The sequence below is a fragment of the Macaca nemestrina genome, chromosome 2 (genome assembly GCF_043159975.1).
Source record: "Macaca nemestrina isolate mMacNem1 chromosome 2, mMacNem.hap1, whole genome shotgun sequence".
Lineage (NCBI taxonomy): Eukaryota > Metazoa > Chordata > Mammalia > Primates > Cercopithecidae > Macaca > Macaca nemestrina.
Window position 1 is genome coordinate 170,262,797 of NC_092126.1, and position 22,887 is coordinate 170,285,683.

Consider the following 22,887-nt stretch of genomic DNA (forward strand, 5'->3'; position numbering starts at 1 on the left):
TGTCTCTACTTTTTGTCTGTTCAAAATGCTGCTGTGACCTTTTATGTACAAGTTTTTATGTGGACATATGTTTTTAGTTCTCTTGGATGTAAATATGCGAGTTGAATTGCTGGGTCATGTGGTAACTGTGTGTTTAACTTCTTGAGGAATTGCCAGCTGTTTCCAAAGTGCCTACACCATTTTACATTCCATGAACAATATGTGAGGATTCTAGTTTTTCCATATTCTTGTCAGTGCTTGTTGTTGTCCATCTTTTTGATTATAGCCATCCTAGTCAGTGTGACGTGGTATCTCATTGTGGGTTTGATTGGCATTTCCCTAATGACTAATTACGTTGAACATCTTTTCATGTGTTTATTAGCTGTCTATAGTATCTTCCTTGGAGGAACGTGTATTTAAGCCCTATGTGCATTTTTAAATTGGATTTTTAAAATTGTTGAGTTGTAAAAATTCTTTATATAGTGTGGATTCAAGTCCTTTATCAGATAAAGGATTTGCAGATACTTTCTCCCATTCTATTGGTTGTCTTCATTTTCTTGATTGTGCCTTCGAAGCACAAAAATTCTTAATTTTGATTAACTCCAATTTATTATTTTCTTTGGTTGCTTATGCTTTTTGTGTCATTTCTAAGAAACCGTTGTTTAACCTAAGGCTCATGAAGATTTACTCTTATGTTTTCTTTTAAGCATTTTGTAGTTTTAGCTCTTACATTTAAATCCATGATTCAATTTAATTTTTGAATATGGTTTGAGGTAGGAGTCCAACTTCATTCTTTTTCATATGAGTATCCAGTTGTCCCAGCACCATCTCTTGAAAAGACTATTCTTTCCCCATTGAATTGTCTTGGCACCCTTGTTGAAAATAAACTGACCATAAATGTAAGAGTTTGTTTTAGACTCTTAGTTCTATTATATTCCGTATCTTTTTAAATGGTACTTTTGGCTCTGCTACTTACTAACTGTGTGACCTTCATGGTTGGTTAACCTTTGTCTCTTAGTGTTCTCATCTGTAAAATGAAGAATAAATAGTGAGTACCTCATGGGGGTTATTGTGAGGATTCAAGAAAATAATGTTTAAAGAGCATAGAATAGTATCTGGCTTATAGTAAGCACACAGTATGTGTTAGCTGATGCCATCATTACCACTGCTGCTATCTCATCATTACCGTCATAAAACTTAAATGTTATTTTCTAACTTGTATGTGACTTGTTTTCTTTGGCTGAATTGTAAATGCTGAAATTAGATACCGTGTTTAAGAAGTGAATGTTCTTAAGAGAGTACATAGTGCAAGGAAGATTGAGGGCAAACTCTTAAGAAATACTTGTATTTAGACATTTTTATTATAGTAGACAATGTTTTTTTTTTTTTTTTTAAAAAGTACTTAAGGAAAATACTAGAGTCCTTGTTTTAGGCTTATTGGGAGTAAGGGGGTCAGCTGGAAAGTCCTGTAATTATTTAGGTAGGTTAAAAGGGTCTGCAATAGTAGTCATGTATATGTATTGCTTTTTAAAAGTCATATATATGTATTGTAAAATCCTGGTGTTCGAGGACTATGGGTCTTTTTCTAATTTGGTATAATGTTTAGTCTAGTATCCTTAGCATTGCTGCTTAAACAGTGGCAAGCTAATGTTGGCAATTTAAAAATTATAGTTTAAAATCAATAATTATTAATTTGTTTATCAGCAATAGAAAAAAATCAATAATTAGTACCATTTAGCATTATGTGACAGATATGTTGGAAGTGATATCATACCTCATTTGTTCTCTAAAGTTTAGCTACTTTTATTTTCAAGTAAGCACATATGTACCTGGTAGTGATTTTGAGTGTTAGAGTGCTTAAAAAAGAACTCCAACTCTCTTTTGCCCTTTCCTTCCTTCACCTTACGTTCATATTGTTAGCTTGTGATTGGGCTATTTTCTACTAATTGTGAATTTGTGTAACTGATGACAAAGCTTTTGACGACTGTCTTAGTTCTCTGCTTTAGGCCATAATTTCTGCATTCCTAGAGTTCACTGTTAATCAAATATATAAAAGTTATTGACTTAAGACCTCTTTTATTATAATTATCAGTACCAACTTTTATTAGTTGTAAAATGAAAGAAGTAAGTATTTTATTTTGATAGCCTGTTTGTTTTATCATGCTTAAATTTTTCTTCTGGCATTTTAAAATTTGTTTTTTTTTTCAGGTATCTTTCCCCACTCTGGTGATGTTTATTGTTTTTTCTTGTATTTTACAATTGTGATGTGATTATTATTCCTAGATGTCATTTGTCAGAGTGAACCGCTGTGGTCCCCGAGTTGGTGTAAGAAAGACACCAAAAGTAAAGAAGAAGAAAACTTCGGTGAAACAAGAATGGGATGTGAGTATAGGTGGGATAGTAAATAATGTAACGTTACTCTGGAGGAATGGACACAGTGATACGGCCCTAGTCATGCAAGATGGTGTTCTGAATGGGGCTCATCATGTCATAGGGTGGAATAGGTTTCTGGGCATGTGATATTCTAGGTCTTGGAGGGAAGAGCAGAATCCTTTGGGGGAGGTTTTAAGAATACACACGTCTAGGCTGTAACCTCTATATTCTTTGAAGAACTGGAATCTTAAGGGGATGGAGAGCATATTAAAAAAAAAAGTCTTCTCACTTTCACTCTGAGAACTCACTGCATAAAGGCACCTCTAGCTCACTGGTGTCACTGAAGTCTGTGAATTTTTTCGGTACCTGTTTAAGGTTTGCTCAGAGCAACCAGTGATATCATAACCATGTGAGTGCCAGTTTTGGTTGAAAAAAAATAGGTGACCTTTGCTCTCTTATCCCATGAATTGCTCACTTCCAGAGGTTGATCAGTTTCAGAACAAATATTCTCTTATGGTATAAGACAAGTCTCAAGTACCTGTAACATATATTCTCTGGCTCCTAACCTGAATATTGCCTGGTGTTACCAAGGCGATTTATATCTTTTTTTTAAGAGACAGGGTCATGTCCTGTCAACCAGGCTGGAGTGATGTGATGCCATCATAGCTCACTGCAGCCTCAAACTCCTAAACTCCAGCAATCCTCTTGCCTTAGCCTCCTGAGTAGCTAGGACCATAGGCATGCACCACCACCCCTGGCTAACTTAAAAAATATTTTTTGTAGAGACAGGTCCTTGCCGTGTTCCCCAGGTTGGTCTTAAACTCCTAGCCTCAAGCAATCCCCTCGCCTTGGCTTCCCAAAGTGCTGGGATTATAGGTGAGCCATTGCACCCAGCTAGATTTCTATCTTTTGTAACCTGATACTTTGGTTTGGATCATGAGATTTTAGGTGCCTTTACTTTCCATTGCGAAGAGTAACTAGTTAGGGATTGGTTTGGATCTCAGGGATTCTTTTGGAATTGGAATCTTCTGGTTTGCAATCTACCATGTTAGCCAGATATCCTGGGCAAACTGACAGCCTTTGAAGTGGGGCAGCGGGTCTTCTCTGTGTTTAGATTGTTTTGTTGCTGTCTGATTGGCTATAAAATTTTGATAACAAGGATGTGACTCTAAGATAAGGAAACTGATAAATAGGAAAAAAATTATGTGATAACATATTTTCCGCTTCAGAGTGGTTACTTTGAGAAGTTCAGTACAGTTGACCTTTGAACAACATGAGTTTGAGCTGCATGGGTTCATTTATACATGAATTTCTTTTCAATAAATACAGTTGGCTGTATCCTGGGGTTCCACCTCTACAACGAAAGGTGGATTGAAAATACAATATTTTCAGGATGTAAAACCCATATATGGAGAGCCAATTAGGTGGGATTTGAGTATGTGTGGATTTTGGTGTATGTGGGTGTCCTGGATACTGTGGGATGACTGCATTTATTCCAATATGCCAGTATTGCTCAAAACTTAATTGAAACCTATCATTTGAAATTGCATTAAGAACCTTCCTCATTTACTTTTTATTATCTGCAGTGCTGGAAAAATCTTTTGTTATTTGAAGGTAGACTGAACTTGGAAAATAGTCATAAGTCATTTGGAGTAAATGGTTAATGATGGAGAAGAGATCAAACCGATTAATACTGTCTTGATAAAAATAGTGAGACATTTTCTGAAATGGCTTATAGACTAGATTTAAATGCAATGTCAAAAGAAAATGGTTTTAAGCAAGAGTAGTATTGATGGAATTATTATTTTCTTCCATGAGAACAAATTTTAAGCCTATCACTTATTTGTATGCCTAAGTTTTTAAATGATTATTAAAAATAATTCTCATGATCCTGTAGTTGTACCTTGTACCTTTCTTTTCCTTTTCCTTTTTTTTTTTTTTTCTTTTTTTTGAGACAAGGTCTCACTCTATTGCCCAGGCTGGCCTCAAACTCCTGGGCTCATGATTTGATCTTCCTGCCTCGGCCTCATGAACCTCCTGAGTAGCTGAGACTGCAAGTGCACACCACCATGCCTGGCTCTTGTACTTTTCTAAATCATTGTAAAAGTAGTAACAGTTTTCATACAGAAAAGCCTTGAGCCAAATATAAATCATGGCCAAAAAGTTTAGTCTTTGATCAGAAGCCATTTTTGACTGTTTGTATTCCTCGTCACTTAGAAGTAAAACTAACTTGTTTTATTTCCTGCCTTGCCAAATCTGTGTAGCACAATGACTGAAGTTGCCTTGGAAAGGGCCAAGTTACAGGGTTACTACTTAGAGCTCTGCAGCCTGTGTGCCACACAATTTCAAGGGGTGCTATTTACATGGACTCTGATATTAATTTTAACTTATGGAGTTGTGCAGGGTAGTAGCCCTGCCATGTTAGTTTAGTGCCTGTTAATTTAAGTGACTGTTTTCACATTTTATGAAATTATGCATTGCCCTCAAATTTCATCTTTCATTGTAGTAGCATCAATGCTTAAGATGTTTGCAGACACAAACTGAACCTCTCTGTAGTGATCACACTTTTTTTTTTTTTTGAGATAGAGACTTGCTTTGTTGCTGAGGCTGAAGTGCAGTGGCACAATCTCAGCTCACTGCAGCCTCCACCTCCTGGGTTCAAGCGATTCTCCTGCCCCAGCCTCCTGAGTAGCTGGAATTACAGGCGCCCACCACCAGGCCTGGCTAATTTTTATATTTTTAGTAGAGACTGAGTTTTGCCATGTTGGCCAGGCTGTTCTTGAACTCCTGAGCTCAGGTGATCCACCCGCCTCAGCCTCCCAAAGTGCTGGGATTACAGGCATGAGCCTCTGTGCCCAGCCAGTGAACACAATTTTTTTTAGGAACCTTTAGCGTTGCATTGTGGAATCCTGGGATTCCATAGACTACAGTGTGAAAATTAAAACTTTAGTTAAACTTACTCATTTTGAATATATACTACCATTTATTCATATGTCATATATTCATTTTGAATATTTTCATTGTTTTAATATAATGTATGACTGCTTGGTGAATACAGTACTTATTTTCTGTAAGACACCTAAAATTAGTCTGTTATTTTCTATAAATAGGACACCTAAAACTAATATGTGTTCATATCTAAATTGAGAATACTGGTTCCCAGAAAGAAAAAATTTTTGGTCCCAGGATTTTGAAACAATTTTAGCCATTAAAATCCAATAAATGTGTATATTTTATAAGAAACTTTTTTTTTTTTAAAGAAAGGCCACCTTTTTTTACAGAATACTGTGACTGATCTAACAGTTCATCGGGCAACTCCTGAAGATCTGGTGAGTTTAATATCAAAACTTCAAGTCATTTATTCAGTGTTTTATTTGGTATTTGACTTGTAACCTTTAGAATAGAAACTATAGGCGCTTCCTGGAAGTTGTTCAGTTATGTTTAATCTTGTTTACGTCTATGTAAAATCAAAAAGCCTGGCTTCTGTACTTCCTGATTTTAGCTAGGAATGTCAATTAGTATGTATTAGAGTTTCATTAAATATGTTGTATTTATAGTTGAAATCTCTTCAGTCTAGTACTGCCCTATATATATCTATCTATCCGCCTTTTAAAAAATCTATAGATAGCTTCAGCATTATTTATTACTTCCCTATACAAACATACTGTTCTAGTCAATGTAATAATTTATCCCTTGAGTGTGCCATGTGTATTTCCATGTCTGAGTCCCCATTCCTTACTTGGAACAGTTTCTGTACCTTCTTCTCTACCTGTTCAAATCTTACTTTACTTCCTTATCTTAGTTCAAATCCTACTTTTTTTTTTTAAAGTTTCCACTTAGGTTTTTTTTTTTTTTTTTAAGATTTATTGAGATATAGTTAGCATACCATAATTACCTGTTTAATGTGTACAGTTTGGTGATTTTTGGCATATTCAGAGTTGTGCAACCACTGTCACTATCTAATTTTGGAATGTTTTTTTAACCCCAAAATGAAACCCTGTACCCATTAACAGTCATTCCTTGTGCCCAGTTCTTCCCAGTTTGTGGCAATGACCAATGTACTTCATGCTTTTATGTATTTACGTATTCTGGTCGTTTCATATACGTGGAATACAACACGTGACCTTTTATGTCTAGCTTCTTTGTCTTAGCATAATATTTTCAAGGTTCATCCCTGTCGTAGCACGTATCAGTCTCTGCCCACTGCAGCCTCCACCTCCTGGGCTCAAGCCATCTCCACCTCAGCCTCTTGAGTACCTGGGACTACAGGTGTATGCCACCACACCTGGCTAATTTTTGTATTTTTTGTAGACACCGGATTTTGCCGTCTTGCCCAGGCTGGTCTCGAACTCCTGGGCTCAAGCAATCTGCCCACCTCAGCCTCCCAAAGTGCTGGGATTATAGGCGTGAGCCACCACGCCTAGCTCATATTAGTTCTATATTCCTTATAATTGCCAAATTATATTCCATTGTATGGATCTACCATTTTATTTATCTGTTGTTCAGTTGGTGGACATTGCATTGTTTCTGCTTTTGTGTTGTTAGGAATAACGCTGCTGTGAACATTCATGTACAAGTTTTTGTGTGAACATATTCAGTTCTTTTATATGTATACATCTAGGAGTAAAATTGCTGAGTCATGTAATTTCTCCATATTTAACTTTCTAAATAATTGTCAAACTGTTTTACAAAGTGGCTGCACCATTTGCATCCCCACCAGCATGTATGAGGCTTCCAGTTTCCCCACATTGTTACTGTCACCTTTTTCACTTTAGTTCTCTTAGTAGGTGTAAAGTGCTGTCTCATGTGGTTTCAATTTGCATTTCCCTAATGATAAATGATGTTAAGCATCTTTTTATGAACTTTTTGGCCATTTATAATATGTTCTTTGGAGAAATGTCTATTCAAATACCTTCGTCATTTAAAAATTGGGTTATTTGTGCTTGTATTATTGAGTTATAAAAATTATATATGTATTCTGGATATAAGTTCCTTATCAGATATAATTTGCAAGTATTTCCTCCCATTTTCTTAGTTGTTTTTTCAGTTTCTTTATGGTGTCCTTTAAGTAGGGAAGTTTTTAATTTTGATGAAGTCAAATTTACCTGTTTTTTATTTTGTCACATAAGTTTTTAGTATTATATCTAAGAAACTGTTACCTAACCCAAGATTCACAAAGACATACTCCTGTGTTTTCTTCTAAGAGTTTCATAGTTGTAGTTCTTATATGTAGAACTATGATTCATTGTAAGTTAATTTTTCTGTACGGTGTGTGGTGGGAGGGGGGCCCAACTTTGCTAATGGATAATCATTGTCCAAACAGCATTTATTGGAAAGACTATTCTTTCCCCCTTGAATTATCTTAGAACTCTTGTTGAAAAATCGCTTGTCCATAAATATAAACGTTTATTCAGCACTCTCAATTCTATTTCACTGATTTACACGTCAGTCCTTATGCCAGTACCACATTGTCTTGATTACTGTAGTTTTCTAGTAAGTTTGAAGTCCTGTTTTTGAAACTGACCAGCAGTTATCTCTTCTGAACTATTACTACCTAACTAAGGCATTGAGTATATGACATCTAATGTATATCATTTGTCTTTATATGGATATGCCCAATGTCCATGGGCAGATTGTTAATGCTTTTGAGAGATACGGACCATAGCCTATACACCTTTGTGTACCTGGGAGTCTTAATCCTAGTAGGTGCTCATTAACTATTTACTGAGAATAATAATGATGCCCAACTGACTTAATATTTTTTAAATGAAAAATTTCAAACTCAAGGGAAAATGGAGACAAAAATAGAAATAACTGCCATATACTGTTCACCCAGATAGAATAGTTATTAAAAATTTGCCATAGTTGCTTCATTTATTGTACCTTTTTCTTTTTTCACGGAAATATTTTAAAGCAAATTCCAGAGAACACATCATTTTGTGCTTACATATTCAGTTTGCATCTTTAAAAAATAAGCCTTTTTTTTTCCAACATAACCACAGTGCCATTATTACATCCAACAAAAGTAAATATAATTATTTGGTATCATCTAATACCTAGCCCATATTCACATCTCCTCAATTGTCTAAAAAAAAATCTTCATTTGTTTTTTGTGAGTCAGAATCTTTGTGTAATATTTGTTATTATCTCTTTAATGGATTGATTTCTTTACATGGCGAAAACTCAGCAGTGCACTTTATCATATATGTTCATGTTCATAGTTCTGAATACTAGAGTACTTATAAAACCAAATATCTGATTTTATTTCTTAGCCACCTTAGTGAACCCTCCCCTCTGACACTTGAGACCTGTGGCGCGTATCTCTTCTTGTACTTCAGGAACTCTACTTCCCTAACATCTATATTTTCAGTGACCCACTTCCACATGAGGCCATTGAAGGGCTATAAACACACTGCATTATTAGTTCTTGGTAGTGATGTGATGATCATTACATGAGTGTGTCTTTGCCAAAGATGACTTAGTGGATTTTGTACCTTTTACGTTGTGCTCAGTTAGTGTGCGTATATGTGTGTATGTGTATATTTTAAAAAATGCTGGTTTTGACCCATGAATTGATTTTATCATCCATTAAGTGAGTCCCAACCTGTGGTTTGAAAAACACTAGTTTGCTGGATAGTCTTGCAGAAAAGTAGTAGAAATTATTATTTCTTTCTGTATATCTTTTAGGTAGGTTTACCAGCTCTATATTCTTCTTTAAGATCATTTTTGAAAATTTAGGGGACTGAAAATTTTGGCTATGAATGTATATAAACATGTATATATCGGACCAGGAAAAGTTTAAAAAGTGATGAACTAGAGGAGGTGGTTTCACCATCTGAATAGGCAACTTTGTGTCTGAAAGATTCCTTTATGTACTTTTCTATATAGGTACGCCGTCATGAAATACACAAATCAAAGAATAGAGCATTAGTACACTGGGAACTCCAAGAAAAAGCTTTGAAGAGAAAATGGAGGAAGCAGAAACCTGAAACTTTAAATCTTGAGAAAAGAAGATTGTCTATCATGAAGGAGGTAATGCTAAACTGCATTAGAGTTAGAAAGAGAAGAAGGAGATAAATAGGGTTCTTTTTCCTTCAATTTGATTCACTTTGGAGAGACTCTAGTAATCACTGCGTTCTTATTCAATAATCTACATGTGGACTTCAAAAAAAGCAACAGAGTGATGATTGGAGTCTGGTTTGGTGGTTTGAATTCCTGTTCTACAACTTACCAGCCATGTGACCCTAAGTAAATTATTCAGCTTTTCAGCTTGAATTTTGTCGTATTTCAAATTATTATTTGCTTGTATTGCTATGAGATTTCAGTGATATAATACTTATAAAATGAATAGCAAAATCCTTGCTCATTCCTCTTCTTATATGTAAGCTGCTGTAATTATTTTTCTCAGTTTAACAGCAGTGCTGTTAGATTACTTTGAAAAAAAATAATAATGTTGTATGCTTGTCCAACTGAGTAGTAAGCAACTTGTCTTTGGCTTAACCTTTTGCCAGACGTGGGGTGTTTGGATAAGTAATCAGATATGTAGGGATAAACAATATGGGAAATAAGAGGAAACTATAGCAAATAACCTTTTTAAATTTGAGTTGAAGTCATTGTAAAGGAATGTGCTTTGTCTTTAGTGTTGCTTCTTGTTCAGATTGAAGCTTATGTACAGCACTTAGCTGTCTGACCTTTCATGGCAACTTTGAATCATACATGGTCTTTGAGGAATTTGTTAGGCTTCTTATTGAAAGAAAGTCACAGTCTTAGACATCATCAGAAAGAATAATATCTTCCAAATAAATGTTTACATAAGCTTGAGAAAAGAACCGTGGCTTGATTGAGAGAATGCTTCTGTACAGATTATTATCTTTTAGTGATCTTGGACAAGTCACATACATTTAAATGTTATGTGGTAATTCTCAGTGAAAGGCCTAAAAACAGATCTCACCACGAAAAAAGGCAGCCTGCTTGGATTGCATCAGACTCTGGGTTTTTTTCCTTTCTCTAGTGGTTCCTGCTCATGTCCTGAATTTCTCATACAAGTTATAGATGTGGTAGAAGTAGGTGTTTACAGAAGGGTGGTGAGAGACAGTGAGTGATGTTTCTTTGCCTTCTTTTTGTAGATCTGCTGCTTCAGGCACTAGTGTAGTGGTTCTCAACTCTCACTGCACATTAGAATCAGTCAGAGTCAAGAAGCCCCATTAAAAAATTATGTAATAGCTGGGTGTGGCAGCTCATGCCTGTAATCCCAGCATTTTGGGAGGCCAAGGCGGGCGGATCACCCGAGGTCAGGTGTTCAAGACCAGCCTGGCCAACGTGGTGAAACCCCATCTTTACAAAAATACAAAAATTAGCTGGGCATGATGGCGGGTTCCTGTAATCCCAGCTACTTGGGAGGCTGAGGTGGGAGAATTGCTTGAACCTGGGAGGCGGAGGTTGCAATGAGCTGAGATTGTCCAGGCTGTCTCAACAACAAAACCAAAAAAAAAAAAAAAAAAAAAGCTCCTAAAAATTAGTTGGGTGCAGGGGCAGGTGCCTGTAGTCCCAGCTACTCAGGAGGCTGAGGCAGGAGAATTGCTTGAATCTAGGTTGCAGTGAGCTGAGATCGTGCCACTGCACTCTAGCCTGGGCATCAGAGTGAGAGTCTGTCTCGAAAAAAAGAAAAAAATCTCTCTCTCTCTCTATATATATATATAACTATATCTTGACTGTATACCCAGAGATTCAGATTTAGTTGACCTAAGATGTGGCCCCATGTAGGTGTTTTTTAGACAGTTCCTATGTAATTTTAATGTGCTGCAGGGGTCGAGCACCTCCGCTCTTACCGGGATTCAGGTGTTTTCTGTCTACCAGCGTACCTTGGAGATAATTTCCTGTCAGTGCTTAGACATCTACCTTTTCTTTTTGATGGCCAGTAGCATATAGATGTACCACAATTTATTTATCCTGTGCTTTATTGGTGAACACTTAGGTTGTGTATTAGAGTACAGTTTAAGCTTCTGGAAATAAAAAAAGACTGTCCTGTATGTTTTGTTTTAAACAAACAAATTTATTTCTGTTTCATGAAACAGTTGAGAAGAAAGTGGTAGCTGGTAGGGAACTCTGCAGTCCTTTATTACACAACTTCTGTCTCTGAATACAGAATGGCCATAGCAGCTTCCTTCAGCTATATGCCAGCCAGCAGGAAACAGGAAGAACGGTGCATGCTACTCCTATTACATGTCACCCAGAAGTTCTGGCATATATCCTGTTGGCCAGAAAGTCATCACATGGCCATTCCCACCTACAAAGATGGTTGGGAAATCTAGCTGTGTAATTGGCTAAAATGCAGGAGTTCTGCTGTTAAAGGAGAAACCAAAAGAACACGGCTGGATACTTAAGTAGTACTGTCAGTTACCCACAGATTGTTTTCTACCTTGCTACTATCAATAATGTAATAAATATCTTTGAAAATGTTTTTGGGTACACATATATTTGTAGGATAAATTCTTAAAAGTAGAATTGCTTAGTCAATGGATATGTGCATCTTTTATTTCAATGTTGGTAAATTTGCAATGTCTCTGTTTAAGGGATGCAGTGGACCAAAGGAAGAAGCCTCCTTACACATATTCACATAAGCTTCATCACTATGTATTAAAGCTAACAGGACCCATCCACCTAAAGCTGCACTCCTAGATTAACATAAATTAAGAGAAAGATCTTTGGCCAGCATCATCTTAGATTTCATTTGCTGTAAGATGTACCCATGCCATGGGAATCAAGCAAATTAGGGTTCCCTCTCACTCATGGAGAGGGAGGCTTTCAAAAATAAATCCCCAAATGTAATAACTCCTAAAGTCTCTTTGTAATTCCCCAATTCTACCTGGTGTCTATTACCATGGTAAAAAGGGCTAAGATGACGAGTTTCTGATAATGACTTTTTTTTTTTGCAAGGACTGGGATCCTTTGAAAATCCAACATGTGTACCACCACTTACAGGTTTAAGTTTGTGCTCTGCAAACTATTTGAGGAGTAATATATGCAGTTAGGCTTGTGAAAATCAGTTTACCTATCAAGAGGATGGGCTTTATGAGAGGAGTTATAAATCTAGAAAGAAGAAGTAAAAGCCAGTCCAGTGATCTCTGACCACTCACAGCATTTTCCCCAAGGGCAGGGACTAAGCAGGAGTGTCCAATCTTTTGGCTTCATTGGAAGAAGAAGAGTTGTCTTGGGCCACACATAAAATACATTAACACTAATGATAGCTGATGAGCTAAAAAAAAAAAAAAAGTTGTGAAAAACAATCTCATAATGTTTTAAGGAAGTTTACAAATTTGTGTTAGGCCACATTCAAAGCTGTCCTGAGCCACAGGTTGGACAAGCTTGCACTAGCAGAAGGTGACAGATAATGGCTTTTACGTGAGACCTCGTTATAATCAGTATCAGGTCTCAATATGGTTAATAAGATTATTTATAATCTTCATGTGTCAATTCCATCTCTTTGTTTTGATAGGTCAATGCTTTTTAAAAAGTAAACTCTTAAAATTGTTACTAGGAAATAAGCTTTGTGTAATTTTTCTAGTATAGTGAAAGATTATACTCATTCATTCACATTATTTCCTAAGTTTGTAATTGCTTGTACTTGCAAGATGGCTAAGCAGGAGTAGAAATTTGGTTTGTGGGATAATATGATTTAAGTTGTAGCAAAATTCTCAAACATCTCTAGAGTGGTATATAGGTTTTCAATGTTTCCATATCCATCTACCACCCCGTAGGGCTGGGGAAGGGTTGTTGACTGGGACTAGACTCTGAGTCTTCTGGTTCTAATGTGCTCTTGACTTGATACCATTCCAAAGCTTAATGTTTGTGGAAGGAATAAATTCAGGGCTTTCTTCTTACTAAGCCAGCCAACCTGCTTGGCTATAGTGGGGGAAGAAGGGGAAAAATGAAGAATGTGACTCTTGCTATTTTTCTTTCTGTGTCCTAAAACAATAACTGAGGTCACATTATGTATATACTTGATTCCGTAGTATAGAGAAATTCTGGTAAGAGCATTTGTTACCAGGTATTTTATCAATTTGAGTCAGTGTTGGAAGCTGAGCTGTTTCCAAGTACTTTTAACTTAAGAATGCCATCTGGTGGTGGTGCCGCGAGAATTATCTGGCTTTTACTCTAGCCTGTGGCCTTGCTTATAATTATGAAAGTTTCTAAGTTGAAAGTGCATAATCAGAGGCACTACTGTAAATGTTACTTTTTGTGTTCCTACCTCTCCAGGGTAAAAAACTGATTTGTTTTTAAACACAGAAGCCTCACATTTTTTGTTTAATCCTAAAACTCATATCTTATGTCATGTCTTTAAAGTTGTAGGTCATGACACATTAGTGGGTTACATTAGTGGATTCTGAATTCACTCTAGTGGTTGAAACACCTCTAAGTTTATGGCTCAAAGATTCATATCTTTAATCTGTGTTTTTCAAACTATGGATTATAATTTGTTAATGAATTGTGAAGTTAGTGAGTTGCTGCCAACATTTAAAAAATAGAATAGAAATTTACAAGAAAATATCAGTGGTTCTCATGGAGCAAGGTTAATTAAAACTTTTATTTTGTATACACACACAAGTATATATGTATATATGTGTAAATATATTTGCACGTATGTAAATGTCGTGGGTCACAATTGTGAGTATTTCTTTGATTGCAGTCAAGTATTTGAAAGCCAGTAATTATTGTCATAGCCCCATCTAGTGGTACTTAAGGATATTACTGCTGAAGGATTTTAGGAAGGTAGCCTATGGTTATTCCATGCTCCTGGCCTTTTTATAGTCTTTTCCTTTGTGATTTGAAAAATTATTTTTATTTGAAAAATACATGTTTATCTGAATAATAACACTTGTCATTAACACGTGTCTAGATTCTTTCTGATCAATACCAGATGCAAGATGTATTGGAGAAATCTGATCATCTAATAGCTGCAGCAAAAGAGCTGTTTCCTCGTAGGCGCACAGGTATTCAATTCAAATAAAAGCTTCTCTTTTTTATTAACTATAGCCCACAACTATTTGGAAGAATTTAAAATCCTTTCTTAGGCATCATATTATTTGTATTACAAGTATTATAGGGTGGATTTACAAGGGTTGTTAGGGTTAGAGTCATTATAATCTGTTTCCTTTCCACTAAGAATATTAACTAGTTGTGTTACAAATAATTCAGCTAAGGAAAAGTAAATTGTTTTAATCTACTAAAATATCTTGTGGTATAAAGTACAGGATTTTGTAATTTTAAAACGTGACTTGAGTAAAGCTTAATTTGAAACCTAAAGCAACTTCAGTCTCTATAAAAGGAACTTTGCCTCTTGTCGGATATACGCATTATTTATTTTAATGTGTGTGTAGTTCATTGTTTATCTTAATCTTCTAGAAACATCATTAATTTTTTGTGTAAGGTTGGAATTCCGGCTTGCCAATTTATTAGTGTTACTCTAGGCTAGTTACTTAATGTCTGTGAGTTTCAGTTTACTGATCTGTAAAATAGTAATAGTACTTACAGGGTTTTATCACAGTAAAATGAGTTAATATATGTAAGTATGTTTAGAACAGTGCCTGGCATATAGTAAGCACTACATTAATATGAGCTGCTGTTTAAGATTTTCATATGATGATGCAAACCAATGGCAGTATATAGCTTGTGAAGTCAATTTAATTAAATGAAACAAATCATCACAACTTCTTTTCCTTTTGCAGGGTTTCCAAATATAACAGTGGCTCCTGATTCCTCTCAGGGTCCCATTGTGGTAAATCAAGACCCTGTGACCCAATCTGTCTTTAATGAGTCTGTCATAGAACCTCAGGTAATGTGTTCTACTCACAGCTATAACACTCATGCTGAAAGGAAGTTTAAGTTGATATAGGCCTTGTAAATATTTTAAAAGTTTAAATATCAACAAGTGCTAGTTGTGGTTGCTAGATTTGCTGTTACTTAAGTGTATTGCACTTTCTGTGAGTAATGTTTGTACCAAACAAGACTGGATAATAATAGCTAACATTTATTGAGTGCTTACCTAGTAGGTGTATATACTGTTGTTATCCCCCATTTGGCAGATGAAGAAACTGAAGCTGAGAAAATTTAAGTGACTTGGCCAAGATCACATAGTTTGCATCAGAGATGGGATTCAAATCTAGGCCACGTGGCTCCACAAGACTGCCACCATCAATCATTGTGGAAACAGCAGGGAGTCTTTCCACTTGGAGTCAGGTGGATCTACTTACTAGCTATTTGATCTTGAGCTGATTTCTTAAAATATCTGGGTGGGCTCAGAACGTGTTTTGCTTCTTTGTTTTTTGTTAAATGGGACTAGAATGTACCTGATATCGTTGTTGCATGGATCAGGTGAGATAGGTTATGTAAAGTTCCTGGTGTTAATACCAGGAACATAGTACTTCATAAATGTTAGTCTCTCTTAATGTATTAGGATATTTAAGAAACAGCTTCCCAAGAAACTTGCAATTTATCAACTAGTTATATGGGAGAATTGTATTACACTAGTAAAACATTAGTTAGCTGTGTTCTAACCTAATGGGAATTCTTAATTAATGAAAATGTTTAGAATTTTGAGATAGTAAACTTTTTTAAAAGCCCATGAATAATTTAATACTAAAATAAAACAACTTATGCATGACTAGGACTCAGTATCTATTTAATGAAATTTCTTAAGTTATAGTTTCTGTGAAAAAAGAAAAGAATCATCAGAGGGATATTCCTAGGGAGTTGCAAGGTCCAGAATCATAAAAGATATGTTAATTATATTGTTTCATACTTCCAAAGACAATTAAGTAAAATGTTACACATATTTTAAATAGCCCAAAACCTTTTGCCATATTTCCAGGCAAAAACCATTTATGTTTTGGCACTTAATGAGAAGTTAGCTTTCAGATAGTTGGAAATTTAATCACCCTAGAATGTCTTATTGCTGTAGTATGTTCAACTGAAGATTTTACTTTGATTTAAATAAATCATATAGTGAAGTGTGCCCTATTTATTTCAGTCACACTTTAAGCACTTTTTCAGTTAATTGGAGCCTGGAAACAAGTACACGATGTATCCCAGGAACATGGAATAAAGCAGTCACATTTTATTCTGTTGAAGAGTCCATTCTCACACCTGAGCCTATTACCATTAATACAGCAGTAGAATTTCAAATTAATGTTACTGATACAACTAATTTACCTACCTGGTTTAAGTTCTTTATCAATTTACAGCTGATAGCAGATGAAAAACAGTGATGTGAGCCTCTCAAAGCAGAGGTAGCAGAGAAAAATGGCGGTGAGGGAGGAGAGAGAGGACACCTGGATAGATAAGCAGAGGACCACTATACATCAGAAGGGAAATTGGTGTTGCTGTAGATAATCTTGAGTCACCAAGAAAAAATGAAATTACAACTGAATTACTTAAGTTCTCTGGGTCCTAGTTTCTTCATCCATATAGGAATTAGTGAGACTAAACCTACTCACTTATTCATCATGTAATATTTCAGATCATGCACTAGATGCTAAGATACATAGATGATTAAGGCATGTCTCTGTCATTGGATTAGGGAAGTAGCAGGAGTTGAGGTTAGAGAGACAAATAGGACCTAGGTCCTGAAGGACTAAGGACTGGAAAGTAAAAGTAGAGCCACTGAAGGATTTTAAAGAGTGGAGTCATGATGAGATCCAGTATAGTGTGGAAGGTGGATTGGGGAGGGACAAGACTGGAGAGAGGGTCTGGTTAGAAGACTTAGGTGGGCATCTTAGTGAGAAGTGGTGAGGGCCTGACCCAAAGCCCTAGCATTTGGGAGGCCAAGGCAGGTGGACCACTTGAGCCCGAATGTTGAAGACCAGCCTGAATAAGGAAGGAAATAAAGGAGAATAGGGATAGACTTGAGTGTGGTTAAAATGAGGTAGAGTTGGCAGAATTGGGTGGCTGATAGGACAGGACAGGTGAGCAAGAAGGATAACTCCTCATTTGCTGGCTTGAGCATTTGAGTAGATGGTGACGCTCTTCATGGTCTTAGGTAATATTGGCAGGAACAGAATTTCTGGAAGAATGGTAGGAGGGGTCAGAAAGCTGTTCAGCTTGGACCTATGGAGTAGGGATATCTTTTTTTTTTTTCTTTTTTGAGACAGGTTCTTGCTGTGTCACCCAGGCTGGAATGCAGTGTTATAGTCATGACTCACTGCAGCCTCTACCTCCTGGGCTCAAGCAATCCTCCTGCCTCAGCCTCTTGAATAGCTGAGACCACAGGTGCATGCCACCACACCTGCCTAATTTTTGTATTTTTGGTATAGACGGGGTTTTTCCATGTTGCCCAAGCTCCTGGGCTCTGTTGCCCAAGCTGGTCTCAAACTTGGGCTCGTGTGATTCTCCTGCCTTGGCCTCTTAAAATGCTGGGATTACAGGAATGAGCCACTGCCTGGCCAGAATAGGGATATCTTATAGGCAGTTGAATATGAATGTCTAGGGCTTAGGACAGATCTGGGTGTGAAGATAGAGGTTTGGAAATTAATAGCATTTCATTTGTAATTATAGCTTTGAAATTAGATAAAAACATTCAGAAAGTGGATCAGATGAGGGGAGAAAAGGTTGATATAGGCCTTGTGGTAAATATTTTAAAAGTTTAAATATCAACAAATGCTAGTTGTGGTTGCTAGATTTGCTCTTACTTAACTGTATTGCACTTCTGTGAATACCGTTTGTACCAAACAAGGTAAGACTGGATAATAATAGCTAAAATTTATTGAGTGCTTACCTAGTAGGTGTGATGTGACTTGAGTCACATCAGATATAAGGAAAGGGTAGAAAAATAAGATCAGTAAAGGAGATTGGGAAGGAAGGGCCAGAAGAGTAGGAGAAAATCTAAGAAAATACGGTATTATGGGAGTTAAAAGAAATGTGTATCAAGTAGATTTTTTTTTTTTTTGGAGACAGGGTCTCGCTGTGTTGTCCAGGTTGGAATGCAGTGGCACGATCACAACTCACTGCAGCCTCGACCTTCCTGGGCTCAGGTTATTCTGCCTCCTCAGCCTCCTGAATAGCTGAGACTACAGGTGTGGGCTACCTCACTTGGCTAATTTTAAAATTTTTTTGTAGAGATATGGTTTCCGCCATGTTATTCAGGCTGGTCTTCAACATTCGGGCTCAAGTGGTCCACCCGCCTTGGCCTCCCGAAGTGCTAGAGTTTTAGGCATGAGCCACCACACCTGGCCAAGTGAATTTTAAAGGAAAGAAATGAGTGGTCAGAAAAGTAAGGGAAGGCAAAGGCAGAAATATCCGTTTGATTTAGGAATGAGTGTGTTGAGGTTGACCTTGTAGAGAGCAGTTTGAGTGGAGCAATAGGGCAGAAGCAAAGTTGCAGGGCATAGGTGGTGAGTGAGGAGGGTGGAACAACTCTTTCAAGAAGTTTGGTGGTAGAAGAAAGAAGACATATATAGCTTAAGGTAAGTATAGGGTCAGGTTAAGATGGGAGAGGCTTGCTCACATTTAAATGCTGGTGAACTGAAGCCACTACAGAGAGAGATGTTGAAAATGTTCGAGAGATAGGATAATTGATAGGAGTGGAAGGATGTGAGAGGATTTGTGTTCTACAACATGTGGAAGGCTTAGGAGGAGGGACCTCTCTTCTGTTATGACAGAAAAAAAAAAAGAAAGTCTGAATATATATCTAATCAACTTGTGCTATTTTTATTGTTGTGTTGAGACAGGCTCTTAATGATGTAGATGGTGAAGAAGAAGGAACTATTAATAGCCAGTCAGGAGAAAGTGAGAATGAGAATGAGTTGGATAACTCTCTAAACTCTCAGTCTAACACAAATACAGACAGGTATGTGTATATGGCATAAATACTACAACTCGTAGCTTTTTTCCATGCCTGTTTCAATGTTTGTCTATTGCATCATTTTTTTATTAAATGGAAGTTTGTTTTTATTTAAAAAGTTGTTTATTTTGATACTTCAAAATAATTTGCAGGGATAATATAAAAAGCTGTTATATACTCTTTACTCAGATTCATCAATTATTAACATTTTCCACATTTCTTTTATCATTTTATCTCCTTTTCTGAGTATGCACACACATACATGCATGTACATGTGCACCCCTCATCACCTGAGTAATATACATTGTACCCAGTATGTAGTTTTTTATCCCCCACCTACCTCCCGCCCTCCGCCTTCTGAGTCTCCAAAGTCTGTTATATCACTCTGTATGCCTTTGCATACCCATAGCTTAGCTCCTTAGCAAGTAAGAACATGTGGTATTTGGTTTTCCATTCCTCAGTTACTTCTCTTAGAATAATGGTCTCCAGCTCCATCCAAACTGTTGCAAAATACATTATTATTATTATTATTTTGTGTGTGTGTGTGTGTGTGTGTGTGTGTGTGTGTGTGTGTGTGGCTGAGTAGTATTCCATGGTATGTCTATACCACATTTTCTTTATCCACTCATTGGTCGTTGGGCACTTAGGTTGGTTCCATATTTTTGCAGTTGACTAACACACATTTTTAAAGAACTATTTGGAAGTAAGTTGCATGCTTCATGTTCCTTTATCCCTAAATACTTCAGTGCGTGGTTCCCAAGAAAAAGAGCATTCATTCAGATAAAATCACAGTGCAATGATCACAATCAGGAAATTACATTGATTTAACACTATTATCTAATCCATAGACCTTATTTCGATTTCTCCAGTTGTCCCAATAATATTTATTTTGTTTTTTTGGATGATTAAAGAACTAATCGTAATCACTTATTATATTTAGTTTTCATGTCTTTTCATTTAAAAAAAACCCTGGAATCTTCTAAAATCTAATCTTAGTGTTTCTTTGCCTTTTATGACATTTTTATAGTTTTGAAGAAGTACAGGGCAGTTATTTTACAGAATTCCCTCTAACTTGACTTTGTCTTATAATTTCTTCGTTATTAGACTCAGGTTACTTATGCATTTTGAGCAGGAATACCCCTAAAGTGATGCTAAGTCCTCAGTATGGAATATCAAGAGGCGGTGATACCTTGGTTTAATTATTGGTGCTGTTAACTTTCATTGTTTGGTTACAGTGATGTCTGCCATATTCCTTCAATGGATTATACTGTTTTTTCTTTTATTTATTTTGATGTTTATTTGTCACATACTTGGGAGCTTCTTCAAATAATTCCGGTGTCCTTTTAACGTATCTTCTTTAACATTTAATTTCTGGCACAACATAGCTCTTATCATACTTTCTCTTCTCCGGAATCAACCATTTCTTCAAGAATCCTTAACTCATTTTATTAAAGAAGTGTGTTTAGAAACCAAGCTCTAAGTATTAGATGTGTTTATTGCACTTGGCAGTTATTGTTTTTAGACCAACAGATACATATATATGCACACATACATATATATACCTATAGTCATATGTATATGAACATATCTACATTAGTATCTAGTTTTCTGTCTATTTAGCTATAAATCATGAATTTACAGTGATACTTCCAAGTCCAATTTAACACTATTGGTTTTATCTTGGTCCTTTCTTATTCCATATTTGTATCACTCTTCTTTAACACTGAGCAGCATGTCTCCAAACATTACACAAGTAGATTTATTCATATTCAATCCTGCAATACATAGAAAGTAGTTTTGGAATTGCTGTGCCCATACTAATGCAAAAATAAACCTGCTAAGTAGAATTGAAGATTGTTTGCAGATTTCTAAAAGGTTATTGTATTCATTTGAAATATAATTAGGTTCATTTGTTTCTATTTGTATTCAATTTTAGGTTTTTACCTCTCTTTTTGACAAAATTATACAAAAAGCTGTTTTTAGGGTAGTGTCACCATCCCCTATCCCTTCTAACTAGTTCCCGTCTACACTTACCCTTGTAGGTAATCAGTTTCCTTAGTTTTTAAATTTATTCTTTCTGTGTTTCTTTTTATAAATGTAAGCAGATATATATATATATATATCCTTATTTTCTCTTCTTTCTTATATAAAAGGTAACATACTATATTTGCTTTTATTTTACTTTATTTTAATTGACAATAAATGTGCATATTCATGGGGTACATAGATGTTTTTATACATATAATGTATAGTGATCCGGTTGGGGTAATTAACATATCCATCTATATTTACTTCTACCACTTAATAATATATCCTGGAAATCTCCCGATAGCTGTTTATAAGTTTACAGAGATATTTTTTCTTCATTTTTATAATGAAATGAAACAGTTGCATGGTACTAAATTGTGTGAATGTACCGTAGTTTATTTGACCATTCTCATATATATGGTAATTTAGGTTATTTTCAGTATTTTATTTTATTTTTCATTTTTTGAGATGGAGTCTCATTCTGTTGCCCAGGCTGGAGTGCGGTGTCACCATCTTGACTCACTGCAATCTCCGCATCCCAGGTTCAAGTGATTCTCCTGCCTCAACCTCCCAAGTAACTGGATTACAGGCATGCGCCACCAGGCCTGGCTAACTTTGTATTTTTATTAGAGACTGCATTGTTCGGCTCCCACTTAAAAGCGGGACATGTGGTGTTTTTGTCTTTCTGTTCCTGCATTAGTTTGCTGAGGATAATGGCATCCAGCTCCATCCATGTCCCTGCAAAAGACATGATTTCATTCCTTTTTATGGCTGCATAGTATTCCATGTTTTATTACATTAACTAGAGAGAACTGGCATCTTTATGACATTGAATTTTGCTATCCAAGAACATAGTGTATTTTTCTGTTTGTTAAAAGGTCCGCTGCTTTCTTCAGAGCCGTCAGGCATAGACATTTAAGTCTGATGAAGCTGTGCCCACAGCTGCCCCTTCCCCCAGGTGCTCTGTCCCAGGGAGATGGGGGTTTTATTTATAAGTCCTTGACTGGGGCTGCTGCCTTTTTTTCAGACATGTCCTGCCCATTGAGGAGAAATCTGGCAGTCTGGCCGCAGCGGCCTTGCTGAGCTGCAGTGGGCTCCACCCAGTTTGAACTTCCTGGTGGCTTTGTTTACACTATGAGTGTAAAACCACCTACTCAAGCCTCAGCAATGGTGGACTCCCCTTCCCCCACCAAGTTCGAGCCTCCCAAGTCGATCTCAGATTGCTGCTGTGCTGGCAGCGAGAATTTCAAGCCAGTAGATCTTAGTTTGCTGGGCTCCATGGGGGTGGGATCCGCTGAGCCAGACCACTTGGCTCCCTGGTTTCAGCCCCCTTTCCAGGGGAGTGAATAGTTCTGTCTCGCTGGCATTCTAGGCACCACTGGGGTATGGAAACAAAACAAAACAAAACAAAACACTCCTGCAGCTAGTTCGGTGTCTGCCCAAATGGCCCCCCAGTTTTGTGCTTGAAACCCAGGACCCTGCTGGGGTGGGCATTGGAGGGAATCTCTTGGAGCCAGACCACTTGTGTCCCTGGCTTCAGCCCCCTTTCCAGGGGACTGAACAGTTCTGTCTCGCTGGCATTCTAGGCCGCACTGGGGTATGGAAAAAAAAAAAAACCAAAAGACACTCCTGCAGCTAGTTCGGTGTCTGCCCAAATGACCCCCCAGTTTTGT

The 22,887-nt window shown here is 36.7% G+C and overlaps 1 protein-coding gene across 6 annotated transcripts in view; it reads left to right on the plus strand.

The window, feature by feature from the left end:
- Positions 1-22,887, plus strand: part of LOC105470387 (spindle and centriole associated protein 1) — a 64,160-nt gene that overhangs the window by 5,463 nt on the left and 35,810 nt on the right. For 5 of the 6 annotated variants that reach the window (XR_980487.2, XM_011722311.3, XM_011722313.3 and 2 more), the window contains exons 2-7: positions 2,263-2,361; positions 5,634-5,681; positions 9,241-9,384; positions 14,249-14,342; positions 15,078-15,184; positions 19,074-19,192. Coding sequence is in view for 5 of the 6 variants with exons in the window: in XM_011722311.3 (XP_011720613.1) it covers positions 2,263-2,361; positions 5,634-5,681; positions 9,241-9,384; positions 14,249-14,342; positions 15,078-15,184; positions 19,074-19,192 (611 nt within the window). In the remaining variant the exon portion in view is untranslated. Of the gene's footprint in view, positions 1-2,262; positions 2,362-2,710; positions 3,229-5,633; positions 5,682-9,240; positions 9,385-14,248; positions 14,343-15,077; positions 15,185-19,073; positions 19,193-22,887 lie in introns of those variants that run through there. The other variant, XM_071092421.1, reaches the window with a different exon arrangement.